The sequence below is a fragment of the Schistocerca nitens genome, unplaced genomic scaffold, assembly GCF_023898315.1.
Source record: "Schistocerca nitens isolate TAMUIC-IGC-003100 unplaced genomic scaffold, iqSchNite1.1 HiC_scaffold_375, whole genome shotgun sequence".
Taxonomy (NCBI): Eukaryota; Metazoa; Arthropoda; class Insecta; order Orthoptera; family Acrididae; genus Schistocerca; species Schistocerca nitens.
In genome coordinates this window covers 6,004,020-6,030,410 of record NW_026045909.1, presented here as the reverse complement: position 1 = coordinate 6,030,410, position 26,391 = coordinate 6,004,020, and the positions used below count along the sequence as shown (strand labels likewise).

At 38.6% G+C, this 26,391-nt stretch overlaps 1 protein-coding gene across 1 annotated transcript in view; it reads right to left on the bottom strand.

Annotated features, from left to right (window-relative positions):
- LOC126229576 (ADP-ribosylation factor 1) overlaps positions 1 to 25,358 on the bottom strand; it is a 47,864-nt gene extending 22,506 nt beyond the window's left edge. Inside the window, exons 1-3 of the mRNA XM_049942343.1 lie at positions 25,233 to 25,358; positions 24,663 to 24,833; positions 19,698 to 19,807 (exon numbers count right to left, since the gene is read on the bottom strand). Of these exons, the coding sequence (XP_049798300.1) occupies positions 19,698 to 19,807; positions 24,663 to 24,810 (258 nt within the window). The 5' untranslated portion in view covers positions 24,811 to 24,833; positions 25,233 to 25,358. The remainder of the gene's footprint in view (positions 1 to 19,697; positions 19,808 to 24,662; positions 24,834 to 25,232) is intronic.
- Positions 25,359 to 26,391: the final 1,033 nt, after the last annotated feature.

The window sequence follows — 26,391 nt, the reverse complement described above, 5'->3', positions numbered from 1 at the left end:
GCAACCATCACACAAACATTTGTATTCCCAAGCAGACAAGCTACAGAATCCTAGTAAACCTATCTGAAGTAGATTGAAACACCATCCCCAGCCTCAACTGAATTAATACCAATTAATTGTTTAAATATAGGAACACTTCAGGAAGGAAAGGTGCCATCGCACATGAAGGAAGAAAAGTATCTGAACCTGTCCCTTGTGGTCTACCAGCCAACTGTGCCATACAACTAATATAATCTATGCAGCAATGTAACAGCTTGGTTCCCAAAATTTATTTCTGGTACATTTGAGGAATCTTCCCTCCCCCCTCTTCTCCCCCATATAACCCTAACACTTTTGGTCCAATTTGTCAAATGCACCCATTACAGTGATACCATTCCAGAAGCAAGACATGTATCACTATTTTTACTAACAAATTATATTCACAACCAAAACTTGTAAATTAAGAAAGCAGTATCATACAAATACCTGCTCCGAATACAGTATTTGATGGATCACCATCCTGCCATAGAAATGCACAGACTTCCAAATAAACGTTACATTAACAACAGACTTGCTATAGGACGAAGTAAAAACTTCGGAAAAATTACTGTGACACTTGTACACTCAAAAGTAAAGAAGTCACTTATAAAAAATGTGGTGTAGCAATCTGGCTTTCAAAGTAATTAGGAGAGAGTGGAGAAATCTGAAAATGATGACCAGCATACAGGAAGAAATAGTTACACTGCAATTGTGACACCCCAATGCAGGATGCAGATCAAGGGATAAATGTTTATTGCCTGAAGTGAATCAAATATTTAAACTTTGCAACGAATTAATATAGACTGCAAAGGGCGACACAAATGAAGACTACTACAGCAAATCTGTTTTCCATGAAGAATTGTCAAAAAAGGTTTTGTTCATAGCAACAAAGTAAACTACAAATTAACGAAAAACTGTGTTACAGGCAATTATCACAAAGAAATTTTGTGTTTACTATACTTTAGTAGAGGCCATGACACTATTCAACACAAGATTTTTAAACATCGACAGAATGGAATAAAGGCAACCAAGTGCTTTGGCAGACAGCGACAAATGGCAGTGGATAATTTGTGGCTACATAGCAATTTCCTGATTGGGAGAAGCTGAGCCCTTACATCACGACCAATAAGTTAAACGAACATATAGCTAAGTGCCATCAGCCAGACAAAACATATTTTAATTAAAGACAACTACACTGAATTTAAAAAAGAAGAATTACATTCTGAGTTAATAAAGCAATGCGATTTAGTTAGGGATGAAGGAAACGAACATTCTGGAGATGTAAATATGGATCTAAAACCCACTAAACCTGACCATACAAATGCATATTCAGCAATATATTACCAATTGAGAGCAGTATACTCTGAGACTACAAAATATTTAAAAACAATAAAAACATGGTTTTCATTCATTGCTGACTTATGAAGACACTTATTAAAGAGGTACTGATGTGTAAGTAGAGCCTGGAACCTAACAATACTGAATATAACATCGCTGTAAAAAGATGTGTCTACAGTCTGATTAAAATTATGTGACAGTTAACAGTTCATGCATTTGAGCTGGTTTCCTCCGATCACCGAGCTCAATGTCACATCAGAAACATTTGTTGTTGTCAAACTGCCACAGCAATTTGTTAGTTCACTTCCAATTCCTCATCTGGCATTCTTTCTTGATGTGTAGCACAAACATGCACGATGCTAACGAACACACACATTTCACACACAGCACTATCTAAACACTACTGGATACTTTCGCACAAGACTTTATTCAGCCTCACATATGCAGTTATCAATCACAGAGATTGGATTCGATTAGATAAGCTTTGCACAACACTGTGTGAAACCAAAGATTTTGCAGCCTGCAATTCAAACGATGACGTCTGGAGCTTATGGGTGCTCAATGGCAGGGTCATCAGCACCCTTACACTTATCAAAACAAATGAATGCAGTTATAACCTCTAAAATTGTTCAACACTCGTGATCGAATCGAACAACTGATCACTCTACCTTACATCTGTAAAACAATGGAGAAAGAGTAACAGAAGCTACACATAAGACTAAAACAAAAGTAAAAAGGCAAAGGAGCTGAAAGACAGGACCAGGAAAATGTAGCTGGCTGACCTCTTACAAAACTATGGGTGAGCCGTCACCCTGTTAACACATTATAACCAGTGCCCTAAAATCTTGGGAAAATTTTGGACAGTTCACAAAACTATAAAACGAGAAGCATTAGTTTGACCATTATTTAAAAGATAGGGCAGATCCATCGTCAAATCTGCCACGGCCTGCTGGTAAGAAAATAAAAAACACAGTCAAATAAAATGTAGCGCACAGTTACCTGTACACCACAAGATCCACACTTTGGAGGAGCCTCTCACTGGAGAAAGAGGCCATTCGTCATAAGGCAGTCGCATCTGCTAAGACGAGTAAGGAAGACCTCGTCCTGGTGACAACCACTGATCCTCCCACTGATGCACGACACTGGACCTTAACAGCAAGTTTATAGCATGCAGAGGGATGGCACAGTGAAATACCTGAGGATCACAATGTACCTCCTTGGCTGCTAGATCTGCCATTTTGTTCCCCTCAAGACCAATGTGCCCTGATGCTAAGCAGAAAGAAACCTCTTTCCCCAGTCATAGTTTGAAGAGGGCATCCTGGATATTCTAGAGTATTTTATCTGCTGGATGCAAACATTGGAGAGAGTAAAGGGCACTCAGAGAATCTGAACAGACAGGAAATTTAACACTGGAAGAATGTCATCTTTTCCAGTGCCCACAAGCTCGCATATAATTCGTCATTAAACATAGTAAAATCTTGAGGCAGTTGGACCTTGAGGACACGATCCGGGAAAGCAACAGGGCAACCAACGTAGTCCCCATGTTTTGACCCATCTGTAAAGACAGCTACATAGTAGTTGCACTCTGATAAAAAGTCAGAAATATCATGTGGAAAACAAAAGCAGGAGTGCAATCTCTCCTGTACTACACCAAATCTAAAATTACTCTGGGGCTCTGCAGTAACCAAGGCAGCAGATGGTTAAAACCCTGGATTTGGGGTTGTGCTTTCGTCACACGAAGTGACTCCAGCACACGATACACGCAAATCCCAAACGGCATTACGGCTCATGGACGTTTAGAGAAAAGCCGTTCCAGAGGCGGACGAGCAACAGCATGGTATGCAAGTGAAGTTGGAGCTGCAAGTAACTTACATCCCTGACATATCACGATGAAATGCCACCAGATGATGGGACTGGTCCTGCAGGCACATGTGGCCACTCAAATACTCTCATGATGGACAGTGCCTGATCTTCAAACAAGGAAGCCTCACCAACCCAAACAGTGCAAATCCACAAAAGCCCAATAAAACTGAAGCACATGCACACTGCATGCTCCATAAGACCCTGGCTACGGAACTTTAATATGTGTAATGCAGGGATGGCCCAGCGTGCCAAACTGCACACGTATACAGATGTGCTGCACGCGTGCCGTTCAGGGCTCGGTCTGCCTCGCCACTAGTCGGCTTTCCTCAGTCTTTCGCGGCACTGCTTGACACGGTGCGACATTAGACTAGCTGTGCGATGCAACATCTTTTCATCTGGCATATGGTGCTTTAGTTGATTCGTAGTGGCAGCCATGTTTATTCTTCACTATTTGTTAGCGATTTGTAGGAAGTTTATAAGTACTGCACAGTGGTTGTTGCAATGGAACACATGCTCACAAAGAGGCGGGGTAGTGACAACGTCACGAGCCTTCAGAGCTGAATGGGAATTGCAATATGTTTTCGAAGAGAAGGATGAAAATTCTCAATGTCTATTATGGAGTCGCATACTCGTCGGCCACCGCAAATTTGCAATAGAATGGCATTATAACACCACACACAAGGAACTTAATGATTTAGTTGGGGCTGACAGATCAAACAAGTTGGCGGAATTAAGAAGACTTAGTGTTATGCAGCGAGACGGACCGAACATGAGTACCCCTTACAAATCTTTGTGTTTCTGATGTTTGTATTTGTACATATTTGTCGTTAGAATTCGAATTTATAGTTCACTCCATTTTTGTTTCCTTTTTTTAGCCTGCAACCGAACGTAGCGACCTGTCTTTAAGAGCAAGCTATAAAATAGCGCTCACAATTCCATGAGCGAATAAGCCTTTAGTGATGGTGATTTCATCAAGGAGTGTATTGTTGAGGCGACAGACCTCTTGACGCCACTGGAAGTAAAGAAGTTTAGTGAAATTAGTCTTTCCAGACAGACAATAGCTCGCCGCATAGCTGGTATGGCAGTGGATGTCTACAGGCAGTTAATTGATAGTGCCTGCAAGTTTATTGCATTCTCGATTGCTTTGGACGAGTCGACTGACATTTCAGACACAGCACAACTAGTGATTTATGTTCATGCAGTCGACACAAATTTGCACGTGACAGAAGAACTGTTAGATTTAGTACCAATGAAAGACAACGAGAGGTACCGACTTGCTAAAAGCAGTTGAAGCCATTGGCCTGAATAGGAAAATGTTAGTTTCAGTCACCACGGATGTAGCGCCAGCAATGCAAGAGGCTCAAAATGGGCTTGTAGCATTGTTGCGTAAAAAACTAGGACGATCGACAGAAGATTTGTACAGAATTCATTGTTTTGTGCACCAAGAAGCTCTTTGTGCTAAATATGCAAATTTGGAGCACGTGATGAAGTTGGTAGTCACCACAGTAAATTTTTTGAAGTCGCATGGCTTAGTACACCGTCAGTTTCAACAGTTTCCCATGGAACTGAACGAATAGTACGGAGATGTTATTTACCACTGCGAAATACGTTGGTTAAGTCGAGGGGCATGCCTCGAAAGATTTTTCAGTTTAAAACTCGCTATTATTGAGTTCCTGAAGGAAAAAGGAAAGGCACAGCCAAAATTAGAAGATCCAAAATGGATTGCAGACATCACCTTTTTAGTTGATCTGACTGCACACTTGAACGCTCTCAATAAGACATTGCAAGGTGAGAAGCAGCTTATTTCTGATCTGATGGAATAGTGGATGCATTTAATAAGAAACTTGCATTGTGGAAGGAACAACTCATAACAAAGAATACCGCCCATTTCCCTATGCTCTCTAAAGTGAGAGAAAATGCAACTTCTGACAAATTCGTTTGTGTTGGAGGAACTACAGGCACAATTTTCTAAACGTTTTCAGGACATCTGTTTTTGAACTATTTTCTAGACCCTTTGCCGTTTCAGTTGAAAGTGCTCTAGTGCATTTGCAAATGGAATTGATCAATCTGCAGTGTAATTCCCGTTTAAAGGACAAATTTTGTTATGTAAAAACTGTCCAGGAATTTTACGAAGGTTTTCCTCGGGAAGAGTTTCCCTGTCTCCACAATGAGGCTGCAAAAGTTATATCAATGTTTGGATCGACACACACGTGCAAAAGGTTTTTTTCGATTATGAAACTAAATATGTCACAATTATGTGGCAACCTGAGTGACAAAAATATGAGAAACTTTCTGCGTTTCTCCGTGTGCCGGATATGAACTTTTATTATGTCTGCAGCGAACCAAAAATAATTAAATTAATGGTGATAATTTTGTTGTATTTGTCATGTTTTTTGTTGAGAATTGTAGTTATTGCAAATTCTGTACAGTAGTTCCAGATAATAAAATTTGCTTGTTTCACATGTAGTTATTCCACATCGTACTGCATGCTGTAGACTACTTTTACATCCGTTTCTATATCTCAGCTTAAATGTTGTAAGAATTTTACGAGTGACGATGTGAGAAGCACGATATTGTTGGTGTAATGCAGTTTCAAACCCAGCGTTATTGTTATTTTTCTGTAGGTGTACCAACAGCCAACAAAGATTCAGTATTGCTCAACATGATGTGTTTTACAGAGCTTAATATTATCAAATGTCTTAATATGAAACTAAGCCACATGCTAGCAGGGCGGTGCTCCTTATGCAAATGCACTGTCGCATGCAGCATGTTCGTAGTTTCGCGCATGCGCGCGCAGTCAGATGGTGTGGTAGTGGGGGACGTGCGATGTCAGAAGGGAGCGATCCGCGCACATGTGAAAGCTCGGCACACGTGCCGCGTTTTTGGCCGTCCCTGGTGTAATGCCTTGAGAGATCTGGTTTTCAGGTCTCCCTGATGTGGCAATCATGATAATTTATAGTCAAAAATTAGACCCAGAAACCTCACCAAGTGTCTAAAATGTAGGTTGGTGTCCCTCATATGCAAATCAGGCAAATTAAAAATAGGACGAGTTTGTTATGACTGGTGATCACAGTAAAAAAATAACAACAACAACAACAACCAATGTCACCCAGCATTGTACTTTAGCACAATGGTTAGAGTATCAACTTGTTCCATTGAAGGTTATAGGTTCGATATTTTGACTAAGTTCAGTCTTGATCACACCATTTATGTTTCAATGACATAGGTAACCGGTTTCGGTTATTTTTACATAACCACCATCAGACCCATGGCTCCCTTAGGATGGTAGGCGGAGCTCTCCTCAGCTGCTATGAAGTCAACTGTTGACTTCGTAGCAGCTGAGGAGAGCTCCGCCTACCATCCTAAGGGAGCCATGGGTCTGATGGTGGTTATGTAAAAATTACCGAAACCGGTTACCTATGTCATTGAAACATAAATGGTGTGATCAAGACTGAACTTAGTCAAAATATAATAATCTATTGATCACTGTATTCCAAAAATGTTTACCAAAATTATAGGTTCGAATTTTGTCTAGTGCTGTGCATTCCAGTGAGTGGAGATGTTATCAGGAGGGAGACATCCCTTATTAGCAAAGAGGACAAAGTACACAGGATGGCCTGGGAATCTGCAAATGGTGATTGCGTAAGAAACCAGGAGTTGGCTCCATTGTGTTAGCAGAGGGGGAATCTCAGCTTCTGCAAGAAGATCATCAACAAGACTAGTGCGAAAGGCACCAATAGCCACACACACACCATACTGGTGAACAGGATCAACTATTTACAAAGTGGAAGGAGCTGCTCAGCCATAAACCTGACTACCATAATCTAGCCTGGACAACAACAGAGCACAGTAAAGATTGAGGAAGTAGTGCGGTCTGCACCCCCAAGATGTGTGGGCCAAGATGTGAAGAGCATTAAGCTTCCACATGCAGATAGTCTTCAGGTGGCAAATATGGGGCAGCCGCGTCACCTTTTTATAAAAAAGGTAACGGGACTGTGCTACAACATCTAGGAACCGTTTGCATTTTACGTTCTGGATTGGGGTGTACTGTGGGTCGACGACAAATGCTCAACCCGTGTTTTGGAGGGAGAAAACTTAAGCCATGGGAGATGGCCAATGCAGAGGCCTGTTGAAAAATCATAGATGTCCAACACCGTGGTAATCAGAGGTCCAACAAAGGTTACAAGCACATTAACAGTGAGAAAGTGCATCACACATAACATAGAACCCTGTGGGCTGCTCTTATCCTGAATCTGAGGCAGTGCTGAGTGTTTCTTATATGGTAATTGATGTTCATATGTCTGAAATGTTTCACTTTGAAAAACACGCCATGAACGAGGAGGAAATATAAAAATGCAGTAAATGAAGCAGGCAATAAGGAATACAAACATCTCAAAAATGAGATTGACAGGAAGTGCAAAATGGCTAAGCAGGAGTGGCTAAGGACAAGTTTAAGGATGTAGAGGCATGTATCACTATGGGGTAAGATTGATACTGCCTACAATAAAATTAGAGAGATCTTTGGGGGGAAAAAGAACCACTTGTATGAATATCAAGAACTCAAATGGAAAACCAGTTCTAAGCAAAAAAGGGAAAGCAGAACGGTGGAAGGAGTATACAGAAGGTCTATACAAGGGCAATGTAGCTGAGGGCAATATTATGGAAATGGAAGAGGACACACATGAAGAAGAAATGGGAGATACATAACTACCTGAAGAATTTGAAAAAGCAGTGAAAGACCCAAGTCGAAACAAGCCCTGGAAGTAGACAACATTCCACTATAACTACTGATAGCCTTGGGAGAGTCAGTCCTGACAATTCTCTACCATATGGTGAGCAAAATGTATGAAACAGGCAAAATACTCTCAGACTTCAAGAAGAATATAATATTGCCAATCCCAAAGAAAGCAGGTGTTGACAGATGTGAAAATTGCCGAACCATCAGTTTAATAAGCCACAGCTGCAAAATACTAGCATGAATTCTTTACAGACAAATGGAAAAGCTGGTAGAAGCCAAGCTCGGGGAAGATCAGTTTGGATTCCGTAGAAATGTCTGAACACACGAGGCAATACTGAACCTATGACGTATCTTGGAAGATTAAGGAAATGCAAACCTATGTTTCTAGCATTTGTATACTTAGAGAAAGCTTTTGACAATCCTGACTGGAATACTGTTTTATATTCTGAAGGGGGCAGGGGTAAAATACAGGGAGCAAAAGGCTATTTACAATTTGTACAGAAACCAGATGGCAGTTATAAGAGTCGAGGGACATGAAAGGGAAGCAGTGGTTGGGAAGGGAATGAGACAGGGTCGTAGCATTTCCCCGATGTTATTCAATCTGTATACTGAGCAAGCAGTAAAGGAACAAAAGAATAATTTGGAGTAGGAATTAAAATCCATCGAGAAGAAATAAAAGCTTTGAGGTTTGCCAATGACACTGTAATTGTCAGACAGCTAAGGACCTGGAAGAGCAGTGTTTTGACAGGAGAATATAAGATGAACATCTATGAAAGCAAAACAGGGATAATGGAATGTAGCTGAATTAAATCAGGTGATGCTGAGGGTATTAGATTAGGAAATGAGACACTTAAAGTAGTAAAGGAGTTTTGCTATTTGGGGAGCATACTAACTCATGATGGTCTAAGTAAAGAGGGTATGAAATGTAGACTGGCAATGGGAAGGAAAGTGTTTCTGAAGAAGAGAAATTTGTTAACATCGAGTATAGATTTAAGCGTCAGGAAGTCCTTTCTGTGAAAGTATTTGTATGGAGTGTAGCCATGTATGGAAGTGAAACATTGACAATTAATAGTTCAGACAAGAAGAGAACAGAAGCTTTCGAAATGTGGTGCTACAGGAGAATGCTGAAGATTAGATGGGTAGATCATGTAACAAATGAGGAAGTACTAAACAGAATTTAGGAGAAGAGAAGTTGTTGCACAACTTGACAAGAAGGGATTAGTTGGTAGGACATGTTCTGAGTCATCAAGCCATCACCAATTTAGTACACATAACCACTGCAGGGGAGTGATGCTTATCCCTACACTTTCTTGCAATTACAGTGAATAGAACCTGCGATTATATATTTATAAATTACCAAACAGTTTAACAGCTTGACTCAGTCCCGTCTTGAAGTTCACCAGCACAGACTTCTTGTCCTCAGGGAACATGGAATCATCACTGGCAAGCTGCATTGTAAGTTACACCCTATTAAATTTACTTATAAACCTGCCACACAAAAGCCAAACACATCCATATTCCAAAGTAGAAGCGAACCTGTCCTAAGTAGATTGAAACATCCCTAAATCAACTGAATTAATACTTATTAAAGGTTTAAATACAGTAACAATTCAGGAAGGGAAGGTGCCACTGTACACGAAGGAAGAAAAATCCTTATTAAGTAGCTGAACCTGTCTCTCAGCCAACCATACCACAAAATATTTTAAGTTATGCACTTATAACATGACAGCTTTGTTCACAAAATTAATTTGACACCCTTCAGGTCTCTCTTCCATCCTTCTCCACCCACAGAACCCTGACATTTTTGGTCAAATTTGTCGATATAATTCACGAGTGATGCATATCCCTACAGCTTGGTAACTAATTATTCTTGCAACCAGAAGTAACAAAACAGTAACACAAAATTACATGTCAAGTATAAATGTACAGATAATGTTTGTTGATTTTATTTTTATTTAGCTTGTGGTGCACTGTATCGAGGGACAGCGATCAGACTGGCTTCAGAGGAGAAAATACTTGCTCAGAAACAGAAGAAAGTATCCCATGGCTAATCATCCAGCCATGAACACACACAGACTCCCAAAGAACAATTGCATAAACAATACACACTTACCTAAGCCGTGCAGGAGCTTAGCGCACAGGTCAGCAGCCTGCAAGTGGCGAATACCCGTGTTGTAGATGAAATAGGTGTTCTGGCGAACCGACTAGAAAAGCTTGAAATAGATTCTACACAACTGGTAGAACAGAGGTTAAATGAACAGGCTACCAAGATCAAAACCGAATTCAACTCCTGGTTAGAGTCAAGAGATAGTGAGATAGACAAAAAGATCGATTCAAGGGTTCAAACAGCTACGGCAGAGAGACTGAATCACTCAATGCCGCAATAAGTAGTTAAGTACAAAATGAAATGCATACTATCAGACAGATACTCAGTGACGATATTCCGCAGCAGCAAGTAAATATCAACAAGCGAATATCCAATTTAGAGAAAGGATTAGCACTGAGCAGCAGGCAAGCTGAACATCAAGAGATGTCTCCAACAGCTAATGTTTTTGGCAATGCACAGGCTTTTGCGCAATGCAACAATAGTGAATCTTTAGGCAATAATGCGAAGAGCTGTAGCATCTGATCGGAGCACACAGCCTATATGCAAGGAGCAAACAAGCACAATCCGAAAATATTGGCTGAAGAGAGCTTAATTAAAAATAGGCAGTTTCAAACATTTACTACTGAGCACAAATCAGTACACCCCATAGTATTTATTAAAAGCTTCAAAAATATCCTACCTAGTGTGTGGAATGAGGCACAAAAGATCCAATACGTAATGTCGTACATTCAGGGCGATGCAGCGCTGTGGGCGACGGAAGTAGCCGACCCCAGCCATGAATACACACTGACTTCCAAAGAACAATTGCATAAACAATAGACACTTGCTTCAAAGGACAGAAAATGAACTGCAACAAGATTACTATGTCTCATTCTGTATATTGAATAGCAGAGGAGTTGCTGGATAACACTGACACAGACATATAACATGGACAGACTTTCAAATCTGTGAACTTCTGTGCATCAAGCAGGAAAGCTTGGTCTTTACTCAGAACACTACGTGGTAGCACCTTGCGAGCTCGCACATATGGTCCTGCTACCTCCAACCCTGTTGTTACCAACATTGTGTGTACTTCCAGAACTCCTCGAGGCTGAGCACATACTACTGGAGCTAAGAAGAAATTAACGGCGCACAAAACAAACTGCAAACCACAATTGAATACTCTCTACGAGTCAACATTGGGCAAGTAATGACTGCCATAACAACGTGGACCAGGGAAATCCCAGGCTTTGATGGCATTCACACTTAATTCCTTTTGCACTGTGTCAAGTATGTGAAAAAATGGCTTGCTGAGTTACATTCTAAAAATGGGCAATGTACCACATGATATGAATCAAGTGTTAAGTCACAACCTTACCGAAACAAGGTAAACCAAACAACAGGCATGAAAGTTATTGACTCGTAGCTTTACTTCAAATGCTACGTAAGCACCTGGAAAAAAATGGTGTACAATAGAATACTTCACAAGATCTTTGGAAATAAACCGGTAGAACAGGCAGGATTCAGACCTAATCTCAATTGCAATGATCAAGTCCTCTCCCTAAGAACTGTCTTAGAAGCTGGCTTCCAGAATCGAGAGAAATCTTCAGTTGCATTCATTGATCTAACACCTGCCTCAAATTTCTCCAAGTCATCTCACCAATGATAGGCTCAGTAACTGATGTTTCCAAGCACTAATGGCCAACAACGCAAGTTAACAGATGAAGCTAATAAATGAGCTATGACAAGGATATACCCAGATACACATGGAACCACATCAAAGTAGTTTGGCTATGTTGATAATAGGGCTCCGCAATGAGGCACAGAGATCTTTAAGTTACGGAGTCCATATTTGCCAATAATATATCAGCTGTTAGCGGATATTTCTGAAAATGGAGGTAGCACCCTAGTGCCAATAAGATATAACTCTCAATATTTCATCTAAACAAAATGGCTAACCAAAGGTTCACTGTCCACCTTGAAAGAAGGTTCTTCAGGCACAACAGAAACCTAAAATATCTAGGGGGTCTCATTTGATGGAACAGTTACATACAATATTTATTTTGAACAGCTGTCAAAATCAAAACTGGAAAAAACGACCTCCAAAACTGTGGATCATTATGGGGATCAATTGCATCAACATTTCGTACTTCAGCTCTGGGACTAGTTTAGCCTCTCTCAGAATATTGCTCACCATCCTCAACGAACAGTGCTAACAAAAAACTTGTTGATAGACAGCTCAAAAACAAAACATGTCAACTGGTACCATCAGACCCACACCTACTTTCCGGCAACCCATACTTAACCAAACACAACCTCCACTTCTACAGTACAGTGGGGAAGTGCACTTTGTGGGGAAGTAAACAGAACTAGAAAACAACTCTAACCTCCCTCTTTACAAAGACATTCCAAGCATCAGCAAAGGCAAGTTTCGCTCTCATCACCTGCCCCCAGAAACTACAGAAATGTTTCCTTAGAAACAGCTTTAATACTGATAACTGCTGGAGAAATACTTGATAGATTAATTCTACAATGGAACTTAATTCACTGTGCATATGGACCAATCCTCCTGGCTTAATTGCCATGATAGATCTGGTCAGTTCTTAATCAGATAGGAACCAACACAGGAAGATATGCCAACTCTTTGCACCAGTGAACAAAATAACATCTCTCAAGTTGTGACTGCTGTTCTGCAAAGCATACTGTTCACCATGTAACTCTATGTCTTCTGACAAGACGACTACACCCACCCATCACCAATTCCCTCCAAATTTATAGTGCTCCATATCTTGCCCTGAAGTGAAGCTCCAGATAGCCAAGTGTTTGAGAAAAAAGCATTTTTAGCACGGATCAGGCTAGCCAAGAGTGATTTTTGTTGTAGTTTCCGAGTAGTGGCTGGCGTAACAGTACAGAACAGTAATCCAAGAGTCATGGGGTTGCGTCCCTATGTGGAACCTTATTTTTAATTTCCATGTTACTTACACTGCAAATAAACCAAAATATGCTCAATATATTGTCTTTATTAATAATTTCAATAAAAGAATTAAATGAAAAGGAAAATTTGGAACTCAAGACAAAACCCTTCCTGCACAACAAATTTCTTATGTTAACCAACTCTTTACAGGAAAAAGAAAGCCACAATGATACGACAATAGAAGATGGATTGTATTCACACTATATTAAAGTGATTTTATTAAATTGATTCCTGTACACGCACTAAACTAGTGCAACCCTGCAATGTCTATTTTTGACTTCAGGTAAAGAATTTCATCGAAAAGCTTCAAAACTTCTCTTATCTCACTGAAACGGAAAAATTGCAACCTGTAAAGATGCAGCAAAATACATTCCACTTTACATCACGTGCTATCCTCACCAACATTTTGTGACATGATATGTTACAGTTGGTTTGCAGCCAAACTGCAAGATTATAGAGAACCTTTTATAAAAAGTGAATAGTTTTTCTATAGAAGCCTTAAACATCCATGTAACTGCACAAGTGCAGTTTTTATAGTGTGTGCAAAATGCTGTGAATTACTGCTTCCCCTATTTTTTTTTTTTTTTTTTTTTTTACAAAGAATGTAACCCCAGCACATCATGACTGAAAAATAATGAAACTAATTTAACATACAAAATTCTCATTTATGCCTTACAATCCCTTCCTGAAAATTTGTTTGCAACTGATTCTCCACAGCCTTTTATGAAAATAAAAGCAAACTCAACAATGTTCTGCAAATGGACTCAATCCCATGACCCTCCAATTATTCTGTACTCTTTCCATTGGAACAACTACTTCCTGGAAATTATGTTAAAATAAAAGATTCATACCCCACCCAATCCATGCCACAAACACTGTTTCTCTGAATGTTTCTTCTTCTGTCACTTTCATTTTGGGCCAGGCCTTGCATATATCAGTGACTGATATCTTGCAAGAGCTCTTCCTGGCAATCCAACAGAGTTCCTGGTGATGACAGATTCATCAATAGACAGTATTCATGGACTTGATATTTGTTTGCAGTTTGAGATTTTAATATTTCTGACAAATCCACACAGTAAATAAAATAAATCGTTTACTGACAGTGTTAAAGAGGTCATTTAATATACAGTGGTGGAAATGTTTATTGCATCACCATGAATTACTTCATCTTTTTGTCTTTTGCAGCAGTTTGCTTCAGGTTACACCAGTCCCATTGTTGCTAAACTTTGTTGACATATTCTTGCCTTAAGAATCTGACTTCTTCATGCATGTTTTCCAACAATACACAACACACTGTTGTCATTTGGTTTTACAATGAAACCAGTGTTTATACTGCCATTTTGAGTTGAGACTTTTGCAGTGAGAAGATGGGCAGGTCAGTTGAATTAACACCAGAAAAGAAAGCTGCTATACTTGCTTATTCGTCTGTTGGTCTCAGCACCACAGAGATAGCCTCTTAAGACAGGATAGAATCAGTCTATGAATTCGAGGTTACTGAGAAAATACAGGGAAAAAGGAAATGTTGATTGTCAGAAAGGAAGGTCAGAAAAGGGCATCTACTGCCAAACAGGACAGGATATTGAAAAGGCTTTCACTCAATGGTCATCGCCTGTCATCAGCTGAACTAAAGCGAGACTGGGAAGAAATGTGTGATATCTCAGTAACCAGTAGAACTGTAAGACAGACTACTGGAGGTTGGACTCCAAGCCCGTCGTCCTAGAAGGAAGCCTTTATTGATCAAGATAATGTGACAACAGTTACTACAATGGGCAAAGGCACATGCAACATGGACACCAGAGATGTGGAACAAAGTAATCTTTTCAGACGAGTCCAAATTTAATCTGCATGGCTCAGATGGAAAAGTGTTTGTACGTCGAAAAAAAGATGATCATTTGCCATCATGCATAACACATACAGTCAAACACCCACAAGGACAGATGGCCTGAGGGTGCATTTCCAATGAAGGAGTAGGTCGTCTGGACTTCACCAATGGCACTGTCAACACAGACGCCTACATAAGCATTCTTGATAGGAAGAATATGCCAACCATTAGAGACCAGTTTGGAGATGCTTCCAACTGCATTTTTCAGGATGACTCCGCTCCTTGCCACAGAGCTTTGAAAATGAGTCCTATGACTAATATTTGTACCGAACATGAAGCAGATTACTTTCCTGGTTAATTATCACGTACTTCTACATTTCAGGTAAAATCATACCTTTAACAAAATGTGGTTTAAGTATTAGAGTCGCCTGGAAACAGCCCTGATCTCAATCCTATTGAGAACTGTTGGAAGGTTATGGGAAATGCTATCACCAAAAAGAAGCCACAGAATAAACGGGAGCTGTTCGAGACCCTTGTGCACGTGTGGTTTCATGAACTGAGTTAGGGGTAAATTAAAAAGTTAATTCTCTCAATGCCAAATGGTGATTAAGGTGCTTGGTGGAGCAACAAAGTATTAAATGAAATAGTGTGTTCATATGTGGCAATACAAACACTAAAATCTATCAGTGTTATGTTACAACATTCATATGCAATGTTTATCTTTCAACATTAGTATTCATATTTCAGAAACAGAATAACTGACATATCCACTTACACTCATTTTTCAAGAAAGTGTAAAATTATAAAAAACAAACATTTTTATAAAAACAAATTCACAAAAATTTGTATGTATATTCACTTCTGATAGAAATCAAGAGAAATCAGGCAAATTTAGCTCAGCTATTCAATGATTGTAACAAAAATTGTTAATTTTAAGAGGTGATTCAATAAATATTTCCACCACTGTAGTCCACGTAAATCACAAAAAGCCCTATCTGATTTGCTAACTCAATATAGTATCGAAGATTATTTACAGAAATGTTGTGTAACAAACAGCAATTTTGGATTTTAAAGTAATTATAATGATTTGGGGGTAAAAGACTAAGAGTACAACAATGACACAAGGGCAGCCTCCAGATGCCACCACATTAGATGGAAAGTTACACTTCACTAGCCTCATATCCATTTCATGAACAAGAATTCAGGTAGTTTTGAATCACAGCATGTGTTTTGCCACATCTACATCTCTACCGGCCTCTTAAGCACATTTCAAAATAGTAGTAGTTCTCTTTGCAACCATGGAAGACACGTGCATAATATGGCCTTCAATTATTCTGTTACATGGCGTTACCACCCAAGCCACGAGTCTGTTGGGACGGCTTTAAAACTACCTCTCATGAAGTTATTCCACACTGTCTTTCAATAATACATCACATTCCACAAACCACAGTATGGTTCACATTCCTGTTCCACTCACAAATACACAGCGAGGGAAACGACTGTCCATATGCTTCCTTACAAGTCCTAATTTCACATTTCTTCGTGGTTCTTACACAAAATGTTCAATGGTGGTGGTAGAAACATTCTGCAGGCAGTTTCAAATGACAGTTCTCTAAATTTTCTAAACAGTGCTCCTCAGAACGAATGTTACTTTCCCTCCAGAAATTCCTATTAGAGTTCCCAATGCATCTCCAGTCTGTACTGGGGCTCAGTTTCCAACACTTTTCGAAAATTGGGGAATATGGAATCTGCCTGTTGCCCTTCATGATTCACAGGATATGATGGGCAAGCTGAGTTCCGCATGAGTGATACTTTCTAAATCGGTTCTGATTGGTGGGCAGCTCTTCCCGTCAAGGTACAGCCACTTATTTACAAGAGCCACCTACACTTTTTACCAGTCACTTCGGACTTTGCAGTAGGCGAGAAGTTCACGGTAAGTGTTACTCGTCCTGCTCATTATTACATTCTGTTCGTGGGAATCGAAAACTCATAACATTCCCATAAAATCAGACTTGGGTTTAGGGCAGGGATTTATTTATATTATTCCTGGTGGAATCAAAGTTGGTTATATTAACATCTTCATGCAAATTGAAGACTTAATTGTGTGACAACATCAAGAAAGAGAAAGATTTTCAGTGGTAAGAAACAAATGTGGGTGGTAACAAAGATAACATATGTTAGCTTTGTCAATTCACAAAAAAACTATATACTTCCAACCTAACCCAGATCCCTGGCTATGCTATAGATAACTCCCTCACCACAACAGGGTGGACACAAAAATGGGAACATCAAACACCGCCGTGCCTAATATGGAGTAGGAAACTCAATGGCACTCCAAACAGCTACTATCTCTGAATGTTGAAATACAAGTACTGTATAGTTTCCAAGGATATCTTAGACAATTCTTCCTGCGAGGTAGTGGCAAATTCAGGTAACAATGATAGATAGCGATCATGCACCACAAATGTTCAATTACAATGAGATACTGTGACTGGTGGCCTGGGGAGATGGAAAAACTGAGGAGCATTTTTCCGAAACTTGACAAATGCATAGATACAATTTTTCATAAAATTTTTCTATTTTCACCATAAATACTACTGAACACTATAATTTTTACATGACTACTAGATCTTACTGATAAAGCATTGTAACAAAATATATTAAAATTTAAGCAATACTAGAAATACAGTAGCATAATACAACAAAAACCTAACTATTTTAACGTAACTGTGAACCTGAAATAGTTATCATCAACACTACATGAAAGTAATAAAAGAATAACTCTGCTACAGAAAGTATTGCATGTTATGTACAATTATTGTCAAGTTCTCTCTTTTACGTCTATACGATATTCGTCAAGGACATTTCTTGTGAAACTCCACTGCAGCGTCTGGAATTACAAAGTAATTTAGCAAAGCAGACAACTTTCTTCTTTTCTAAATTTTTAACAATCCAATCTATGTTTGGAACTAAAGAGTACCACACTCTTCTAAAACTTTATATTCTTTAGAAGACAAGATATCTTTTTCTGCACGACTTATTTCTACCAAATACTCCGTCTGGAGGCATGTAGCTATGAACAGAATTGAAGGGGGGAATATCATTGAATTTTGTGCTCTTTTCCAAGCGTGCTGCAATCATACAACTTTTTACTTTGGCTGTTGCAAGAATCTAAGAACATGTATAGTATTTTTATCGCCATTTGGTTGTTTCTTATGTGTCAGAAGAAAGTTCAGTTGCATCAAAGCAACTTTACTGCGTCCTCTTTAAGATTCCATCTCAAACCAGATGCAGAAAACAATGCTTTCCCCTTGTTCTTGCTCTTTAGTATGGACCATGATGCACAGACCATATAACCACACTTACCTAGTGTTGAAAATCTCACTGACAGTTTTGAAATAATGGTTTTGCTACATGTCAAAGTTAAACCGAAAGAGTTGGATCATCTTCCTTTATTACATCGAACATGAAACTACTTTACACAATTTTTATGTATGTATCTGTAGTTTGTAGTTCTTTCTTCTCCTCCAGGCATGTTTCTCATTTTATTTCCAGCAGAGTGGAGCAAGCATCGATATGAGCATCCCGAATTACAAGACTGAAATGTATGTGAAATATATGTTAAAATACAAGGAACTTTTTCTTTCTTTAGAGACACTCTTGATTATTTTACTGGCCAAGATCTGAAGGCAAATAACTTCTCTTACAACTTCCCCTTCTCTGCATTTCTATTTCTTTATACCACTCTTAATGGCAATAGTTAGTTTCTTATGATCCTTTCCTGTTCTCTCTCTTCCTCCCCTTTGGTAACCTCCCTCCTTCGTGGAATTTGCTTTATAGATAAACCAGGCAGTCCTTTGAAAGTGACAGCACAAATGGGCTCTAGTTCATTCCTTTCTCTAATTTTGTGCTTAACTATCACTGTTTTCTTCGTTTTTGCATTCTGGGTTTCCACTGACTTGCACTCAAGGTGAAGAAATATTCATAAATTTTAACAAACTTATCTTGATCAGTTTTATTTAATGGTGTCATAGTGATGAAACTACGTGATGTCTTCATAATGTAAGTCAGCAGCTTCCTTTAGTTTTGAAGGAAATTTTATTTAATGATGTAACTGCACACTGTCTTCACAACATAGTTCAGCAACTTAACATTCTTTCATTCCTATAGTTTTGAAGGCAACACCTCACGTCCAGGAGTGCATTTAATGATAGATTTCTTTTCACGCTTTTCACTCTGTTGCACATTCTTTGACTAGTATGCTGATTTCAGATTCACAAGAATCTTCATCCATTCCGCTTTAGCTTGCAATACTTCTTTGTACTCTCTGTACATTAACATGAGAGCATCAATTAAATATTTATCTAAAAGTAAGCTTGGGGAATTGCGATAAAATATGGCTGCAACATTATTACAACAATGAGCGACATGACAAACAGCAACCTACACCAGTCTACACCATTACTGTTAACTGGATGCTATGGAAAAAAGAGCTAAGACAACTGGGAATTGTGGACTTTACATTGCATTTGTCAAAGTTTGCTTTAAAACTCCAAGAATGCTTATTGTGAGTCAGTGATAGTTAAATGGGCTACAGTCAGTGCCTATTAACCGAGTACTCATGTACACCACTCAACTAGATAACTGCAAGTTAAACAAAGCATTGTTGGCAGCAGCAGCAGCACGTAGTTCTGACTTTAGGAACTACATTCCAAGGTAGTAACTAACAAGTTGTTTTATACGTGACTAACAATTTACAGTTTTTCCTTTTACGCTAATTTTATCAGCTACAACACTGACACATGGTATTATCTATAGAAGCTTTCTGCAGCAACTCAAAAGCAAGGCAATTACAAACCTGTGTGTTCTGGAAATAGTGCCGCCATAAAGGCCTTATTTTATCTTGACCACCAACATCCCATACAGTAAAACTGATGTTCTTATATTCCACAGTTTCTACGTTGAATCCTGCAGAGAAAGATGACATAGCAATTACTTGGAACATCTTTACACAAACTAAAGGCTTTCACACATCATACACATAATATCACAAGGTAAAATGATTTTATTAAAATTAAAAGTTAACTTCTGAATAAATCGAAGCCCTGCCATGTCATTTCCTATCCAAAGTTAATAGCACAGCAACAGTATGAAAACTATTAAAATGTAGGATTCTTCATTCAGATGCCGGAAACCACTGACGCCCACTGCCTTAGAACCATCTTCAACCGAAGTGCTTCGTAAAAGCAAATTTTCAGAGACATGACACCAAGCACTCAAATCACAGCATATGCTGAACAATTATTAATGGTGAGTTAACATTCAGTTATCTACCAGCACAAATGTCTGTACATACAATAAATTGCTGGAAGTATCACAGTCAATCTACTGCTGGTCCACCACCTATAAGCCCAGGAAAGAAATTTCAATGGCAAATGAATGTGCTACAGAAATATTATTACAGTTTCGTTCAGACTCTCAGGAAATACTTTTATGGTAAGTATTCACAATCTGTCTTAAAACAACGCAATCAAAATTTATGAAGTGGGTAATGTATCAAAGAGTCAAGACAGTGGTTCCTTGAGCAACAGCAGTTTTCAGATATAAATTTACTTTTTGAGTTAGGCCAGTATTACACGATCACATTTCTTTGACAAAGAAATATGATCAAATATTCGGCAAATTTCTTTGACAAAGATGTTTGGCATGGCGCTACAAAGGGGTATTACACTGCCGTCAAAGTTAAAGATTGCGAACAACAACAACTTGTTAAGCACCGCCATTGCTTGTACCACAATTGCATTGCATGTGCATTTGGAAGGCAAGCGGCACAAAATAGGAAAACATACTTGGATGAAGCCGTGAGTTTTAGGTTGACATAATACAAACATTTAGCAAAATTTGTTACGAGAGCTGCAAGTGGATGACGTCAAGTCATAAATTACTTACAAACAGATGAGGGCACATTTCAGTACGTGCTCAGTGAAGTGGCTCCTCATATCACAAAACAACACTCACCTGATAAATGCTATATGTGCAGACGACAGACTAACACCGCAATTCCTTGATACAGGATCAAGCAACTCTAGTTTGGAACACAGCACTCAAAACAGTGCACATTAAAGAAAACAATTGCAACTACAAAATTAGTAAGAAGTACCAAACAAATGACAGTTTTTTTACTAGTGGCATCCAGAGTTAAAAAACAAAGTAGAATGAAAGCTAAAGAAAAAAAATATTTTGGAGTGTGACCAATTTTACTCCAGCTTGCTGAAAAGCTAGCCTAGATGTTTCCAGATGAAGTGGATGGGTAGGCCTATATCTGTGATTGTGGATGTGCCTATAGCTGTGATTGTGGATGTGAAGTTGACTGCAGCATATTCCGTCTGCCATCAGCACATAATGCGCCCCTTGCTCACCCCTTATCCCAGTCGAAGCAAGGTCATTAAAAAGAGTCTAAGGAACATCATCATCTAAATTCTGAAGCCATATTTACAAACACACTACAAAGATGTTAAATAGCTGTAGCAATGCCACTGCTCCAAGCAGTTACATTTCACAATGCATGGAACAGAACACGAACAACTTTTGATCAAATCTATGGTGAGGCTCTAGATTTGATCATATTCCTTAATATATTATCAAATTTCTTGGACATAAATAGTTGACATATGAACTTTGACAAAAAAGCATGGTAGTGTAATACCAGCCTTACTGGGAAAACCCAAACTAGAGTAATACTTGAATGGACATAGACAAATATTTCCAAGACAATTAACACTTCATATAACATGGGGAAATGCTTTTTATGAGGAAAGCAACTTCGCCACATGAGCAGCTGACAGTGACACTGAGCACTTAAGCAACAGGAGAATGTTCTTAGAATTCTAACAACAATGTTCAAATAGGCACTGAGTGAAATACCTAACATGTGTGCTATATACACTGTCAGGATTTCAATACCGTGTATCAATTGTGGCAAGTTACAGACTTTTTCCATTTTTAGATATTCATTCCTGCTGTGAACCACAGATTCCCCAGGGGTAAATCTGACACTGAAGCATAAGAATCACTATAGCCCTGAATGCACTGTTGCATGATGTTTCACTAACACTATTCTGATGGCACCCTTCTATAGAATAAATAGTTTTTTATTATTATTTTAACTACATTGCCACAAGATATGGCATATAAATAGCAGATGATACTATGTAAACATGGAGAGCTGTGAGGCACTGGCCAAATCTCAAAGTACTAAGTGAGAGACGGCTAGCAATCCCTTATGCAAATCAATATAATACAGTTTTCCAAGTGAAGAGCAGACAGAACTGAGCGTTTTGGTTAACAGTTTGCAACTAACTTCTTCATATTACAGTTCCCCATTTGCTGTTGGGTCAACTTATTTTCACTATTAAAGAATGATTAATAATTGTCTTCCCATCTCAATTGCTGTGTTTCTTGCTCTTAACTTTCCATCAACATTTATTTCCTACACACTTCAATAAATACAGCAATGAACTCTAGAGCAATAACTCTTAACAACTATTTTGGAATTAACTCCATCTGCAAATATGAAAAACAAGACTGAACAAATAGCCAACATAAATATCAACTCTGCAACTTTCTGGTCTAAATGCTCTGATTTATCTCTACAGATGAGATTTGTATCCACAAGTTTGAGTAATTTTACTCAATCCTCCAACTTCCAGGCCTGCGCACATCTAATTCATGCAAACTTTTGGTGCACATACAACAATCTGTGTAGATGTGACTTATGTTAACAGATCACTGCATGCAAACCAACTTTAAGAACCAGAACTGTATCACGTCTGGAATACAGTTACCGAATCAAAGTAACTTTACATGTGACAAAATTGCCAACAAACACAAAATTTCAGGATTTTATTGACACAAGTTTCCACAATGTAGGAAATATCCAAGTGTAGCTGTAGACTTCATGCATTAGGTGATGGGCATGGAGACACTCATTGGCAGTACGAAATTTTTTGATAAAAAGGCAAACAATACACTACCTGTGACAGTTTGTCTTTACACTTAATTTCAAGCCTGTCACTGTAACAACTGCCCCCCCCCCCCAATTGAACCACACATTCACTCAGAGTAAAATGTGACATGCATGGAATGCGTGATCTGTCCAGTCTTGTCTGACGACTGCTGCAGTTAAGCTGTTGTATATTTGATACACTGATGTTTGATGTTAATGTGCAGCTAAGCACTTTTGTAAGATCCTCACTGTTTTACTGTAAAGATTTCTTTCTAGCTTTTGACATTTCGTTGAATACAATAAACTTGACACACTGAAAATGCAATCTTAACAATTCCTTTCTGGTCTCCATGTTTGTTCACATTTCATCCTGTTAACTTCCATCAGAGTGAGATGCACCAACAATGAACTGAACAGTAAAGGCAACCAAGCTTATTGTCGGCTAGGTTGTTCTTATGGTACTGTCCCGTAAACAACTGCCACTGATATTCATAGCCAGGTATACAACTGCAATGGAATCATCTTTAACAACCACATGAACAGTTTAACATATGGAACTTTCTCATACATCCATAACATGTAGCTCAATAGAATGGAACTAGTTGTTATTGCTCACTTACGTGAAGAAGATATTTCAAATAGTTTGTAATAGTACATTAGCAAATTTTATATTAGTGCACTGTTTCTACTGTAAACAAACTTCAGTAATTGGAAATGCCGGAACTATTTATCCACAATTTGTGCTGTACATATTTATAACCTAAAGATATAACAGATGGAGCAGATTTTTCTAAAACAGGCCAAAAAATTTCCTTACACTTTCTGTAATACAAAACTACTAGTCCTACTGTTAAACTTTGTCATTTGTAGGCAATGAATGAGCAAATTTTATCGTCAATGTCACTGACAAATCAGAATATTCAATTTACCTTTCCCTCCTTGCTGAAGCATAGCATTTACAGTAATGAACTAGAACACTACATTGCAAATGTCAACATTTCAAAACTGCACTACAGTACTGCTCAAACACAAAATTGTCAGTAGCGAGCAAGCGGGTGTATTGGACCTCCCATCGAGCTACAGACCCCCCTAAAGATGTCTCCCGCAGACGGGGACAAAACGTTGGGAATTTAGATAAAATTCATCAACCGACCACGGCATAACAGACCAGATAATCATAACGGACATGACAAAATTGGATTCTACATTTAGCCACTCACACAAGTTTGGTACCTTAATATTCAGTCAATTCCACCTGAACTAATATAGCACAGATGTTTAATCTTTAGCAAGCATCCCTGTAAAAATTTGAGCAAAAAATAAACTTACAGAAATCTAGGCCAACTAATCAATATAACGCATACAAAGTGGGTTCACTACTGTCTATATTTATGAACTATGAAGTATATATATCTGAGTTTCTCCCCAACTTCCACACTGAACATAAAAGTACATTTTATTCACAGCTGAATACAATTCTGAAGTTAACATTAATATTCGAAGTCTTTCGGCTTTGATACCTATTCAATTTTTTTCCGTGCCTCTACGAAATTCGAGTGATAAGTCACTTAAAATACAATGCAAATTACATACTGCTAAGAATTTATTTTTCAGGGTGCAACGTGTCAGTAGTGAACACGTCACAAGAAATGTGTCAAAACAGTCTACAAATGGGCGTAGCCACTCACACCTTAGTTGTAAGCTTTTCAATTGTATCATACCACAATGACATTCAAGTGAATTTGTAAATGTAACGACTGGTTTATTACTTACAATACAAAGTAACCAAACAAAGTTAACAATCACGGTTTCACTTACCTATGGTTGGAATAGTTGTTACTATTTCTCCTAATTTCAGTTTATATAAAATGGTGGTTTTTCCGGCAGCATCTAATCCCACCATCAATATCCTCATTTCCTTCTTGCCAAATAGGCCTTTGAAGAGATTTGCGAAAACATTTCCCATGTTTACTTAATTAGTACAAACACCTGTAGAGAAATGAAACACTTTCAATCACCAACATCAGAAAGCATGTTATTCCCAACTTTTGAGGTTAAGCAACGGGCAAGGCTATTGATTCTAAAATGGCATTGTATGACTCAACCACCGGCTCCTAACAAATTATATATTACGACAACAACCCGTTTACAGCGAGCAAGGCTGCCCCCGAATTATTAATGAAAACTGATAATTTCTGTACCGAATAACAATATGCACCAACATACACAACGACCAACCCAACGGGAAAGGTAGCTATTTGTCACCTTCCTCTGCAACCACTGCAATGTATTACTGCTCGATAGCACGTTAAAACATCTTACACACATTTATATAGTTTCAAGACAACACGTGTGATGTTTCCGTTGTTAATGCTGCAACATACTTACGCTCACAGCTTCTGTGACACACTCTTTCTTACGAAATGCTAGCACATTTACCAGGCCGCACACTAATAGTATATGTCAAAATGGCGGACGTGGAAGAGGATTCGTACTTCATGCCACGTATGGGGGTCTCACGATTGACGTAATTGGTCGAAGAGCTTACACGTGACCAAAATGTCAGGAAGCACTATCTTTGAAACGTCAGTGAAGGCTTGTATTTGGAGGAAAGACAGATTCAGCACAAGGTTAAGTGTGGAGTTCGACGAGAACGGAATGTGTACACTCTTTAACGAAAATTTGTGGTGAAACTATGATGTGTTTTTAATATAATGAAATATTTTTCTCCGTTATAACCTTCACTCACCGGTGTTGGTATCTGTAGACATTGGTAGCGGGCTTTTAAATAAGTTAATGAGAACGCTTCATACGTTATTCCGTATAATTAAATGATAGCTTAGCGTTTTGAATGAAATAACGATTTTATTTTGTTTGTGTGTGTGTGTGTGGCACAGTTATTTTGAACATTATCTCGAAACTGTGTTTTTCTTTTAATTTTCAATAAATTAATGGTTTTAGGGTGGGGTTGACATTACGTCCGTATTGAGATGTCACCGGTGTTTTTATGAGTGAAATAACTTTCGATCACATATTTTAACACATATACGAAAATAAATTTCATGCATTAATCTTCCTTGGTTCCATCATCTCATGTCACACTAAAAGTAGTTTAGATTAAAACAATGTATTATATAGAGCAATTATGCGCTTTATCGAATTGGTGACTTTCGGAAGCGTGTTTATATGTCACTCTTTACCTACGAGAAGTACAATATATTTAACATAATCGAATCGACGTACCAAAATTATATATTTCTTTCCATAATTTAGCTATTTCAAGGCTCTGCTTTGAGAACTGATTTGGACCTTATGTGACCGACCCCGCTCACACTGCCCTTCCAATTCCATTTACACTTCCTGTTCTCTTCCTTAGCCTCAGATTTACTTTTGTTCACCTTTCCCACCTTTATCCATATGAAAACAAAAACAAATAATCCTGAAAACCCTACCCAAGCCTAATTTTATTTGTTTCTGTAGCAGATACTGTAACCGAATACTTATGGTTATTATCAGTAAATGAGAATCATCTGACTACTGTAATGCA